Source organism: Merops nubicus, unplaced genomic scaffold (genome assembly GCF_000691845.1).
Source record: "Merops nubicus isolate BGI_N331 unplaced genomic scaffold, ASM69184v1 scaffold12869, whole genome shotgun sequence".
Taxonomy (NCBI): Eukaryota; Metazoa; Chordata; class Aves; order Coraciiformes; family Meropidae; genus Merops; species Merops nubicus.
Window position 1 is genome coordinate 81,067 of NW_008629057.1, and position 14,059 is coordinate 95,125.

At 48.0% G+C, this 14,059-nt stretch overlaps 1 protein-coding gene across 1 annotated transcript in view; it reads left to right on the forward strand.

Moving 5' to 3' along the window:
- MDGA1 (MAM domain containing glycosylphosphatidylinositol anchor 1) overlaps positions 1–12,542 on the forward strand; it is a gene marked incomplete at its 5' end in the record, with an annotated part of 88,055 nt that extends 75,513 nt beyond the window's left edge. The window contains 3 exons of the mRNA XM_008946866.1: positions 10,050–10,180; positions 11,154–11,262; positions 12,132–12,542. Of these exons, the coding sequence (XP_008945114.1) occupies positions 10,050–10,180; positions 11,154–11,262; positions 12,132–12,223 (332 nt within the window). The remainder of the gene's footprint in view (positions 1–10,049; positions 10,181–11,153; positions 11,263–12,131) is intronic.
- Positions 12,543–14,059: the final 1,517 nt, after the last annotated feature.

The window sequence follows — 14,059 nt, forward strand, 5'->3', positions numbered from 1 at the left end:
CACCACAGCCTTCTGTTGTGTCAGCCACTCCTCCCAGTTTCGTATCATCTGGAAGCTTGCTGAGGGTACACCCTGTCCCTTCATCTAGGTCATTGATAAACATATTGAACAAGACTGGACCCAGTCCTGACCCCTGAGGAACACTGCTAGCCACAGGCCTCCAGCTAGACCCTGTGCCACTGATCCCAACCCTCTGAGCTCTGACATTCAGCCAGTTTTCAATGCACCTCACTGTCCACCCAGCTAACCCACACTCCTTAAGCTCTCCTGTGAGTATGTTATGGGAGACAGTGTCAAAAGCCTTGCTGAAGTGGAGGTAGACAACATCCACTGCTCTCCCCTCATCTGCCCAGCTAGTCACACCAACATAGAAGGCTAATTGGTCAAGCATGATTTCCTCTTGCTGAATGCATGCTGACTAGTCCTGATAACCTTCTTTTCCTCCATGGGCTTAGGGATGATTTCCAGAGTGGGCCACTCCATCACCTTTCCAGGGATGGAGGTGAGCCTGACTGATCTGTAATTTCCTGACTCCTCCTCCTTGCGTTCTTTGAAGACTGGAGTCATACTGGCTTTCATCCAGTCCTCAAGCACCTCTTGTGTTCTCCATGAATTCAAAAATGATGGAGAGTGGCATAGCAACAGTATCAGCCAGCTCCCTCAGCACTTGTGAGTGCATCCCAGTCAGGCCCAAGGATTTGTGGATGTCCAGCTTGCCTAAATGATCTATAACCTGATCCTCTTCAACAAAGGAAGAGTTTTCCTTCCTCCAGACCTTCTCTCTTACCTCTGGAGATTCCTGTGGGCTGGTCTTAGCAGTAAAGATTAAGGCAAAGAAGACATTCAGTCTTCTTTGTATCCTTCTTCTCTGTATCCTCCATCACCAGGGCACCCACTTTATTCAGCAGTGGGACCACATTTTCCCTAGTCTTCCTTTTGCTACTGATGTACTTGAAGAAGCCCTTCTTGTTGACTTTTACATCATTTGCCAGATTTAATTCCAAGAAGGCCTTAGCCTTCTTCGTTGCATCCCTCTATGCTCTGGCAACGTTCCTATAACGGTCGCAAGTGGTCAGTCCATTTTTTTCCACATGCTGTAAATTTCCTTCCTCTGTTTGCTATTTTGCAGAAGCTCTTCGCTCATCCATGAAGGTCTCCTGCCTCCTCTACTTGATATTTTACTCACAGGGATGCAGTAACCTTGAGCTTGGAGGAAGTGGTGCTTGAATATTAACCAACTCTCTTGGATCCCCCTACCTTCTAGAGCCCTAACCAGTGGGATTCCTCCAAGTAGAAGAGGTCAAGGTTAGCTCTCCTGAAGTCCAGGGTTGCAGCACTTCCAGGAGAAGAGTGACATTGCTATGTCTGACAAAGGCCAACACTGGGTATCTTCCTTCTCAGGACAAACAGCAGGCTGACTCCACCAAATCACCCTCTGGACCTCCTTTGGAGCCCTGTCTACATACCAAGGCTCTGTGCAGGTAGTTTTACTGGCAGCTGAAGCTGGGGCCAGCCCCCGTTCCACATCACGTGCCCCACAAAGGCTAACTTGCATACGTCCTGTCCCAGATGCCCACCAGAAGTGGTGCAGAAATAGTCCCACAATTGCCCATTAAATTAAGAGCAATATGGTGCCATGCTTGGGAGGATGAAGGCCACAATAAAAGCAGCAGAGATGTGCTGTTTTCGTGCTCACAGAAGCTGCCCACCTTGCAGTGTGGGAGCCAGGGCTTTGTGAGCATGTCCCCACCACCAGCACATCCCATCCTGCACCTTTAGTGCATCTTCCCTCCCAACAGAATTTCACTGATGTGTTTTGGGTTGTTTTGGTGGTTTGTTTCTGTTAAATAGACAAAACCAAGGATATGATCCAACTGCCTAGTTTATCTATTCAAGCTCATCAAGCTGAGACACTGCAGTCTGGAAAGGGGCTGTTTCTGACTGCTCTGCATTTATGCACATCATACTGTTGCAGTCTTGCTTGGAGAGCTCCCAGAAGGCAAGGACAAACTCTTTGGCTACATAGGTAGAAGCAGTGGCTATGGAAAGGTCATAACACTTTTCTGAGGGCTGGGTGGGTAGAAGAGGAGCTGCACAACTGCATTTAGATCAGGATGTATTTCATCCTTCTCTATGACTTCAGGCAGGCTACATCCTGTGTGTGGTTTTGTGCAGGGGACCCTTGCTAGGAGCAAAAGTGCAAGCCCTAGAAAAGGGGTGGTACAGGTTGTTTTCAAATCTCTAGAGATGGAGTTTTACTCAAAATGTCCAGGAGAGCTTCCTTCCACAGCTACACCCTCTCCTTCTTGAACAGGGAGGTTTCTGAGGGTGCACATCCTTTTTTTTTTTCATCTTGGGATAAAACAAGCTGTTGAAGCAGGTCTGGAGTATAAAACAGCAGCAGACATTTCTGACAAATATATGAGTTTTCTTGTAATGTAAATTCCTCCCTTTTGGGACTGGTGGTATTTCCTGAAGAGTGAGAAATCACAGGAGAACAAATCTCCATGTATAGAGGTGTAAGGACAGATAGATGTTGTGAATTATCACACATCATGGTTACGGAGGGAGTCATGTGAGGACATGAAGCATTAGCATGAATTATCATGGCATAGAGGACATAGAACAAATGGGAGTTTCTCTGCATCCAGACAGAGGAGGACCCCCAGGGAGGACATCCATCTCACGATGGAGCATCTCAGTGCAGGAACAGGGTTTGGCAGCACATTTGGGGTTGCTAGGGGGCAAAGAGATGTAGCAAGGCAGCTCAAGCACCATCCAGCTCAGTAAGCAAGCAGAGGACACACAGTAAATTCATTCCCATCACCGACCCTGAGATTACTGGGTGCATGTTGATGCATGTCAGTGACTGACACTGAGAAAGCCTTTGTGTCCCTTGAGCTGGGATGGGAAGAGCAAGCTGTGGGCTGTGTGCAGGCTCTCCCCACTGGGTTTGGCGAGGAAGAGGGATGTGTTCTGGAGTACAGGTGGTTGGAGTCTTGCTCAGCTCATCCTGCCATTTGTTTTCTGCTCTGCTGTGCTGTAAACAAGCACACCTCCAGCTGAGAGAGTGGTAGGCACCATCCAGCCTGGCTGTCTCCCTCTGCCACAGAGGGCAGGAGGTCTCCAGGAGCAGGAGCTTGGGGCTCAGAGTCAGACACCTCATCTGTCCTGTGGGGAAGGATATAGTCTGCCCACATTGTCCCTTGCAAAATGTTTAAGTGTGGGAAAGGGATGTGATTAAGCCAGATGCTATAAAGAATCAGATGTGAAGTTGGCAAAAAGCCTGAGGACTCACGATTCTTTTTTAAACACCAGACTCTGTACCCTCCCTTGACACTGCTCTGGCTGTATATTGGATGGGCCTTTGTTCTTCTGAGATGGCATAAATTAAACTTTATGGAGCATGGAGATCTTTGTCTCCCTTTTTTGAATTCCTTAAACCACGTCCTGTTGTCCATGCATGGAAAGCCTGTCACAAACAACTTCTGAGGGAATTTTCCATGAAAAGGGGTGGCAGGATTTTGTCCCATACACGCAGCATCAGAGATGGAAATCTCAATCATTCATTGTTCTATGACAACACTTTTTTCTAATTAGACTGTGGATCAAATGAGCAGAGGAGCTCAAGCATGGCTCCATTGCAAGTCTGCTCCTACCATATTCCCATCTGCTCTCTATGTACACAGACAGGTGGGAATATGCTGGAGAGAAGGAGCTGGAGCTATAGTTTCCTTGCCTTCCTCCCACTAGCACTCACATTCTTCATCACGAGACAGACATGACCATAATGTTGCATTTATTCACTGGCTGGATGCCCCAGGTCCCTCTGCCCAGCATGTTCCCCACAGGAGTCAAAGCCACATTTCCACTTTGCCTCTTTATGGTGCAGTGTTGTTGCTTCTCTGCTCGTCCATTCCCTTCATCCCAAAATTCATATATGTGACAGACAGGTCAGATAGTGATGGATCATAGATCTGTCTGTGCAACTGGTTTTGTCATGTCAGGGGATATTGCTTCAAGCCCATCCTCATTTGATGGTGCTTTAGGGAGTGTAAATGTGTCTGTTTCTTTGATTTTTTTGAATCCACAGTAAAATCCAAATAAAATTTCCTGTAGCCAGGTATAAGTAGTTTTCACAGGTTTGCTGTAGGGGAAACATTGCCAATCAAAACTTACCATATTGCTGTTTATATCCCCAACAAGTCCCAGCCACAACAGGGAACTGGATGCTTTGATTCCTCTGATCCTTTTCACTATAGCCTCCCCACCATAATGAAGTGGAAAGAGTATGTCCCATAGCAATTAGCTGGCCTGCAGCATAGCACCAAACATGCTCAGTGTCTCTCTAAAGCACATGGGGATGCCTCATGAGTAGAGATGGGATAGTGGTGCTTTCCAAACACTGACCAAGACCCTTTTCTTGCTATTGGTGAGCTTTCTGAACTGCCCTGCTTTGAAGTTACTGGCTGCAGGAAGGGGTCTGTGTAGTCACCCTGTGAGTGGACACAGAGGATCTGCACACCAAGCTAAGATCAGGTAAAGACATGTAGAGATAAAGTTCTCTGTAATCAGGAGAGCTGAGAGGCTTACTCTGCATATATTAATGTATGAAACATCATTAGAGACAGTGAAAGAGTAAATACATCCTATCACAGCACAAAGACAACTTACATTCCTAGAAATTATGAGCCAGTACAAGCTGATATTGTTTCTCCATCTCTATCTGTGCTACAATTATTTTTCCACCCTCTGCTTTCTATCTCTCAAAGCAGTAACTTTCCTCCACAGCACTGTGAGAACACCAGCCTGACACTGACTGCTATTCATTAACATCCATTTAAATGAGAGATGGGGAGACCTGTGTTTGTTGAGAGGATTATGAACAGTAATAGATTCTTTCTGTGGACTCTTGTTCACTCCTGGGATTTGCCTACACTAAGCTTTGGGCTTCTAGTTTGTGATCAGTGGTGTTAACACTGAACCATGCTTAAAGAAGTGCTCAGAGCCCCTCTTAGAAAGGTAAAAACTCTCTTCTCCCTGGCCTGGTTTTAGCCCTCATACTGGGTCTGCAGCTGACTCTGCCAGGCTGTACAAGGTTTGAGTCCTCTCCACACAGTCTCTTTCCATCCACTGGACATCTCTTGCCATGCATAATTTTCTTCTTATCTCAGTCGGTCTTACCTGCAGTTGAAATGGTATTTCAGCCCTGGCTTCCTAGTTGGGTGCCAAACCTAAACTGGGGCTGCAGATGGATTTCTCAGGGATAGCTGATCTCCTAAGATTGCCCCGTGCTGGAGCAGGGATGCTGAAGGAACACAACCAGGACTTGTCATGAGACCAGGCTCAGTGTGAGCCCGAGGCCAGCCCGACTCCTGGCTGTGGCTCCTGGCAGCCTTCCCACCCCATTCCTCAGAGCTCTGCTGCACAGCACCTTGTCTCCAGTGTGCAGCCTCCTCCTCCCTTTGCTTCCTAACTGCCCTGGCTGCCTGCCTTCTATCATCAGTGTGAACTGAGCTGTGCCTCAGCCTTTCCTCACCCCATCACCCTGTATTAGCCCCCACCAGCTACCCCGCAGAGATCTCTTGAGGAAACCTCTGCCTTCTCTGCCATCCCTCATGGTCTGTGCCCTTGGCCCTGCCCTTACACACCCTGCCCCCCACCCCAGTGCTGCCTGGGCTGGCTCTTCTGGCTCTACACTGCTACTGAAAGCAACAGTGAAGTCCCCATCCCATGGAAACTAAAAGAAGACCTTTTCTTGTTGTGAGAAGGTAACATTTAAAGGCATCCCTTGGGCTACTCTATCTGGCAGCCCAGCTGGTGCTCTTTTGTGTGAGTGCCACTCTTTTGAAATGCCAGCTCTGGTCTTAAAGGCAGCCAGCAGAAGGTACAACTTGCTCTTCCTATAATTCATTCCTCATCACTCGGCACTGGCCTTTATTCTCTCTTTTGATTGGGAAGAAGGAATAATACAGATTACAAGACAAATGTGAAGATTGCCTTGTATGGGGAGAGGTAACAACAGGATTGCTGGTGTCCTGGGATTTCCCTTGTGTTTGTCTGTCTCTGGTCAGCTGGAGAGATTTAGCAGCAGATAGGTGTCCTGTCTTTGTGTGTGCCTCACCAGCAGGTGCCCTTTAAAAATCCCAAACACATCTGCCGAGGGTGATGGGGAAGGGGTGACAAAGACAGAAATGGATAACAAAACTGGCTGGCTGGATTTGGACTCTTACACAGGAAAAAAGACATGATTGTAGTACAAAACCAGGCAAAAGGGGTGGCTGGCACTGGAGAACATCTAGATGGGCCTTTCACATCTTCACTGATGGAGGCATGGGAGTTGGAGAGCAGGTCTGACCGGTTCTCCAGCTTGTGACCACTGGAAAGGCAGAAAAGCTCAGGTACTCCTGTTTCCTAATGTCTTCTTGCTCTGGTCTCATAACAATTTTACTATGTTTCCAAGTTCCCCTCTAAATGAATGAGGATTATTATCCTTCTTAATTATCATCATCATTGTATCATGTCAGCAGATAGAAGCAGGGAAAATCAGTTTGCTAAGGATCACATGGCTTGTCAGTTCACAGCTGTGAATGGGCTTTTTCACACCCTACACGTGTGGACCATGCATTGGCCACCTCCTGCAAAGCAGGATTTGGCTGTGTAGTCTGTGCTCTAGCAGAGGCACTTCACAAGCAGCAGGTGGCTGGTTTTGTCTGAACTTACGTGACGTGCTGAAAGCTGCACAGGGAGTGAAGATAGTTAATAAGATTTGAGATGTTAGATTGCATGGAGGTAGGTGTGAGCAGGTTTGAATTCATCAAAGATCAGGAGCTACAGATGTCAATATCTATATAGGCTCCACCTATGTGTTTTCCCTTGGAAAACACAAAGCCTGGCATCACTTATTCCATCACACAGTTGGCTTTTGGGACCAGACTGAAAAAAATTGAAAGAAAGAAGCTCTGAGCAATTGGAAAGGTGACTTGGAGCTTTCTGTAGTCCAGGACTGTAATGTTTCACTGCCTGGGGCTCAGATCTGAAGGTTCCATCACAGGATACATGCCCTTAAACCTGGCTGGCAGCCTCTGGCAGCCTGACACATAGTAGAAGGGAATAAAGTGGAAGACCTGCACAATCTTTAACATCTACAACATTGTGGACCCTCTTCATACGGGTCAGAGGCTTCACCCTGTTTAGTCTGAAGTTCCTGGAGTCTCTGCCATGCCTCCCAGGAGCACATCTCCAGTGAGAGCCTTACTGGGAAAGGAAGGTGGTGTGATTCTTGCCCAGCTTCAGGGAGGCTCTGTAACTTAGCAGGGGTTGCAGGGCTATGGGATCTGACTGCCTTTCACAGCTCTGATTTGTAAGACATAGGCATACAGTTCATCTGTTTTGACCTTCAGTTTTCTATGTGTAGACAGGGGTGGTGAAACAGTGCACGTTGTGGGCAGATGAGGGTGCTTCCTTTCCAATTGCAAACCATTTGAAGAATGCCTGCTTGTATTCAGTATTGTTCTGTTAGGGAATTTGGAGGCCAAAAGGTTGAAACATTTTTCCTGATGCTTCAAGAACATGGAGCTGACAGCCAGGATAGGCTCAATCTTGGTTTGAGTTTAGGTCAGACATTCACAGCCAGGGCTTTGGAAGCACTAATTTGCATTCCAGATGCTTCTTTGGGTCTCCTTCTATCTTACCTTCCATTCTTTCCTAGGGCATTCAAGTTCATTTGCTGCCTGACTTGTCCTACTGCTGGCTACTCAGGCAGGCTCTTGTGTCTAGCTGCAAGTCCCCAGATGAAGGTAGAATAGACAATGGTTGTTCTTAATCCTTGCTTGCGTGTTACTTCATATTAATTCTTCCTTCATTCTCGATCCCTCACCTCACCAGCTCTGGCATCTGTAATCAGCTGCTCTGAACACCCTCCTGTTGATATTGATTTATGGGGTTATGCAGTTTCTGTGTGGGCCATCAGTTTGGTCAAGGGACTTTGTGAGGACTAGGTGTCCTTCCTAGAGAGATTTTCCTTCATAGGAACCTCCTGAGAGTAGGGAAGACACCAAGAAACCAGCAGCTCACAACTAGTTTTGCCCGAGGCTCCTGTAGTGACTTCTTTCATCCTTGCCATCATGTTTCCAGGAGAGTGATCCCACACTTACTTCTGTCTCCCCAAGGTCATGCAGTGCCAGCTGGTCTCAAGAGAGAGAGAAACAAATTATTTCACTCTGTATCTTGGGTTGTGGTGTGCATCTCAAACTGAATACCACTGGGAAAGGGAATTGGATACACTCTCCCTGCCCTACAAGGCCCTCATCAAGTTTTCTCAGCCAGCCTTAGTGCTCATCACACTTCTGAATATTTCCAGGCAGTAACACATCCCTCTTTCCTTAGTTCACTAAATTATACACATATTTCATTCTTTTAACCTTTTCTTGTAAGTCAGCCACTCAGAATCTAAACATTTCATCTTCTTTATTATGCATCTCTGAACTCCCTGTGATGTATCTCTTGCTTTCTGACAGCCAAGCACTTGACAGAGGTACTTCCAGGTCCCTGTCCTTCACACAGTGCCCCCAAGGCTGATGTGCCAAGAATGAAGAATTTCAGTGGATCATGTAGGAGGGAGGTTATGCAGGGAAGTCTCTTTAACCCCTGACCTCTCCCTGCTGCCTCTCAGACAAGGCGTACCCGGGTGGGAATGCAGCATCCCCAGCGCAGACAGAATATGGACATATAAGTAAGGGTTATTATTCCCTCTCTGCTCTCAGGCATAATGTCTGTGTATGGAGACCAGAAATGCTGATGAGCAACACCGTGACTGGAGTTGTGATTGATTTTTTGATTTGCCAGATGAATTGAAAAAAAAAAAAAAGTGTTTCAGGTCAGCCCTGAGTGAATGTTTAAAAATATTTTTTCACTGAAACAAAAAGAGACAAAAACTCAGCTGAGGTGATTACTAAAAACATGCTGCAGGAAGAGAAACTGAGATAGTTTCATTTGTAGGTGGAGGGTAGGGGGCTGTGACACTGTTTTCAAAGTGAGAACTGGAAATACTTTGAGATTTGTTGGCTTTGGTTTCAGTTGGATGGCAGATGAAACCTTCTGGGAATTGCTTTGCTTGAAAGAACCTGGAAGTCAATGTTGATTCACAGGGTCATTGTGTCCCTCTGAAAATGTGAGGTGGGGATGGTACAGGCAGCATGGTACAGGCAATGCTGCCCAGTGCTGGCAAAGAATGGCTGCTCACTCCAAGGCTGCTTCCAGGGCAAATGGCAACTGAGGACACAGGTTGTACTTCCACAGCTGATGGCCAGGGCCAGGGCATGCATATGTCAGGTGTTAGTGGTGAACAGGTAGAGGCAAACGTGTTGTCCTGGGCTTCCCAGTTTAAGTGGGATGTAGGCAAATTGGTGTGGGTCCAATGGATGGGCATCAGGATGGTCGGTCCTTAGGAAGAGAGGTCGAGGGAGAAGGACTTGCTCAGTCTGGTGAAGAGGGGGCTGATATCAGCCCTTAGTCCCCAGTTGTTTGAAAGGTAATTTCAAAGATAACAGAGCCAAAATCTTATCAGTAGTATTAGACAATATAATAGAGGACAGTAGCCACAACTGGTAGTACTGGAGGGTCATACTGCACATTACAAAAAGTTGATTTCCTCAGGGGATTTCAAGACTTGTCCAGGCAAAGCCATGCTGCCATTGTGTAGAGTTGGAGACAGTTTCAAGCAGGAGGTTGGGTGGGCTACTTCTGGAGGTCCCTGCAGCTAGCATTTCTGCCACCCCCTTTTTGTGCCACCCCAGCTACGCTACAGATCACTTCTTCTTCATCCTGTCCTCCCTGTCTTTATCTGGTTCTGTGTCCTCCCTTGATAGATGAAGTCCAGATGGATGAAGCATTGCCAGTGGCACTTGGTTGTCAACCCAGGAGAAAGCTGGCTCCCTCCAGAGGCTCCCACTGGGGCTCTACAGGCTGTCCCTGGGCCAGCTGGGGATTGAGGCTGAGCTATGCTGGGTGCCAGCCTGCCCCAGCACATTAGTGTCCATGTCTTACAGGCTCCTTGAACCTGCTGGTTCGCGTGAGGAACAAGCGAGCGATCGACACCCAGGTCTGGTCACTCAGTGGGAACCGGGGGAACATGTGGCAGCAAGCACATGTGCCCATCAACCCACCTGGACCATTCCAGGTAAGTCAGTTCCACAGCCAAGTTCCAAGATGCCACCTGTCGCATCCATGAGCCATGGGCCGTAGGACACTTCCCAGCAGACATCTGCCTCCATGGCACAAAGACTGGTTGAGGACAGGGAGGGCACTGGGAGCTCTCCACCCCCAGCGTCACTGGGACAAGAGCTTGGCTGATGCACAGAAATCAAATCCACTTCTCTCTGAAGCTATTCAACACTGTTATGTGCAAGCATCCATTTGGCACTATAAATTTTCTCTGGTCTGAAAACTGTTTGTCGAAGAGCTCCTTTTAGTACCAGGTTTGTGACAGGCCTCTTGGTGTTTAGCATATGGGGGATGCTGGCCTGTTGGTGTGAAGTAACTTCATTCACTAGGGGTTTCTTCTAGCATGTGCTACAAGAGCCCACCCCCACTGTCCCCGTGGTTTAGGACAGCTTGTGAATATGAACTGGGCACTCTGTATCTGCTCATTGAGTCGTTTAGGCATATCTAGGAAGTGGGCTTCTTTGTTGCTGGATGTTTCATTGCTGATGTTTTTGCCCAACATACTGCTTTGCTGTTGTGGGGTTGTTCTGTGAGAGCTGGGTGTGTGCAGGCTGCTAAGCTGTAACACTGTGGCAAAATGCCCAGCGTGCTTTTGGGTACTTTAAAACAATAAATAAGAACTTAGTTACTCTCGTGAGTGCTATTCAGTATTGGTTGGTTTGTTAGTGCAGCATGCTTAATAAAGCAGAGCTCTACATGCTCATTTATTACTCTACAGATGCTCAGCACACAGGGGTTGGTCCTGTAAGCAGTGGGGTCCAGTTCTCCAGATCCTGTGAGTACTGGAGAAACAGAGAAGGAGCCATTCATTGGGGAACGTGATAAGATCTGCTCTGTGCCCTGCTCACCTTTGCAGAGCCCCACAGCCTAGAAAGGGTCCTTCCTAACTGCAGCCTCACGCTGGGCTCTGTCCCGTGCTCTGCTTGCAGATCATCTTCGAAGGCGTCCGGGGCACGAGCTACGAGGGGGACATTGCCATCGATGATGTCACTCTGAAAAAGGGGGACTGTCCAAGGAAGCCAGTTGGACCAAATAAAGGTGAGAGTGTGTGCACCTCAGAGGAAAACAGTTTGGTGGCATTGCACACATTAATGCATGTACTAGGGGTGCGCAGCTAATTTCAGAGCATGTTGACATGTTGGTGGGACTCAACAAGATGGTTGAATCCTTCAGCAGAAGTCAGCAGAGGGACTGTCAGACTTGAGCTTGTTCTTTACAGTTGTGAGTTAGCAAGAGCTCAGAGGAACACGGTAGGATGAAGCCACAGAAAGGTGCACGAGCAGTACGTAAGCAGTAGTCCTTAGGTGGGAATCACTGACGTACCTCCCGCCTTAGTCCTACCTGTGTCCTCAGTAATGTGCCTCAGATGAGCAGGAGAGCAGATGTTCAGAGTATGCAAACCAGAGCCAGACAGGCAGTTGTGAGCAAGGTTTAGTTTATCTTATTTATTTTTGAGGGAAAAGCCCTTGTTGAGGAACAGTCACTTTCAGCAACTTTCTTAACTCCAAAGGTGAAGTAGAAAACAAAACATCAAAAAAGTCAGAACACCCTAAAAATTTCAAAATTTCAGGTGCAGTTAAAGGTCTGTTTTAGCCTAGGATAGCAAAGGTGTAACCAAAACACAAACAGAACCTTTTTTTTTTTTTTTGACTCAACTTGAATCTTCTGAGGAACAAGGGAGGGCTGTGTTTCAACAGTAACTAAGACTCAACCTTTTCTCCCAGGCTGGAAAAGAAAAACACCTTAGGAATGTCCCAGGAAGGATAGAAAGATTTTCCAGTAGATCTGGGAGGCACTTTGTGGTTTGGGGTGGGAGGAGAGGCTAAGACACTGATGTGCATTGACTTGTTTGATGAGGTCTGTATCCATCCCATCACTAATTCTTCTTCTCTCTCCTTGCCTGGCAGCGGTTGCTCTTCCAGGAAGAGGTGTCCCAGCCCTGCACAGCCCTTGTCTTTCCGGCCCATTGACTTTCTTCCTTTACCTGCTGCTCAGATGATGGCAAGCGAGCGCTCCTGTCTTCGGACCAAGACATTCCTTCTCCTTTCCTACTCAGCCACCTCTGCTCCTCTTCCTCCCCTCTTCCACTGACACACCAAAGTGTCCATATGTTACCAAAGACTGACAGGCATGACCACGCAAAGGGATCTGGTTCAGAACTGGAGCACTCCTTGAGAAAGTCATAATGTCTAGAACAAAATTAAAAAATAAAGACAAAAACTTTTTAAAAGCATGTGCACGAGAGTGAGAGAGATAGAGGAAGGAAGGAAGGAAAGAAACAGAAACGCACAGAAAAGAAGGAATGAAAGACAAAAAAATAGGAATGAAGAAACGTGAAGAGCAAACGAAGGAGAAAAAAAAAACCACCCCCATGTTTCCTTGGGAATGTCGGACAGGACTTCCTCAGGGAAGTGGGAACTTGTTTTAAACAAACAAACAAAAATATATTAAAGCACAAATTTCTACCAGAACAGTTACCTTCTTTACTGCAGAGCCCACAGCTTAGTGGATGACACGGCACAGTGCTCCCCTTGTCTCCCCACGCTTTCCTGCCGGCTGGGGCTGCCCGGCTGCCGCTGCAGCTCCGCAGTAACGCTGGCTCAGCCCTGGGGCAGCAGCCACCCACCCCCTCTGCCGGTGGCTGGAGCATCTCGCCTCGCACCGCATGTGCTTCAGTGTTCCCATCCATCTGCATCTTCCAGGCTCTCATGTATTTAATTGCCCCCCTGTGTGGTTTGCTTTGGCCTTTCCCCACTGCTCTGTGCTTCTCACCCACCAGCCTGAAGAAGATGGAGCAGGAACGGACCCATCACATGAACCACGCTGAGTGGTGAAGTCCCGGCTGGATCCGGCTGCAGTGTTGGCTTCTGAGCCCCTCTTTCTCTCTCTCTCAGCACCCTTGCTAGGTGGAGAAACTGTGAGAGCAGGTCTGAGCTCCAGACAGAAGGGTGTCTCTGTGGGGCTGAGGGATGGGATGGGATGGGATGGGATGGGATGGGATGGGATGGGATGGGATGGGATGGGAGAAGCAGTTGTACATTGGCGTCCCCCTGTGAACGCTGGGATGACAGTCGCCTGAGCCCTTAGCCCAGGATTGCTTCTCTGCCTGTCTTTCATTGCCTATTTATTTTGGTCTTTTATTCCATTGTTTAACTTCCCCCACCTCAAGCTTTTTGGATCGTGAGAAGAGTCAGGCATTTAAACTTCCTTCAGCCAAACAGCAGGTCCCATGCCCCATCTCCTGGGCTTCCATACGGCCCTCTCGCCTTCTGAGGACTTTGAGCACACAGGGCGTTAGCTGCAGAGGGGGCAAGGTGTGGCAACAGCATTGCTGCTCAGAGGAGAGGTGGCTGAATTTTGTCAGCACGTGCAGTCTCACAGGCACTCGGCTTCCACTGCCAAAGCAGTAGGCAGAGGAGCTGAAAGGTGGAACAGGCAGGAAAGTGCCCCGAGAAGGATGGAAGCAGGAAGCTTGACCCAAAAGAGGTGCTTATGCTGAACTGTAGCCCTGTTTGCCACTGAGGAGCAATGGAATGGGGATGGGGGAAATTCGTCGTATTCCTGCAGGCATCTTGGAAGAATAAAGCTGGTATCTCTCTGCTGCAGACGTGCAGCAGGTCTGGCCTGACCTCCTCCAGCTGAAAGCATGTGCTACTCCAGATGAAGTTGCCTTGATGCAACTGGAAGCAGCTCCGGGCAGGACTTACCTCCCTGCACATGGCAGAGTTAGACCCACAGGACTATGAACTGGGGTTTACTAACCCATGCTCTGGAAGTTCAGTTAAGTGAGATTCTTTCCTCTAAGGGACACCCCATCCAAACTGCATATCTGGGG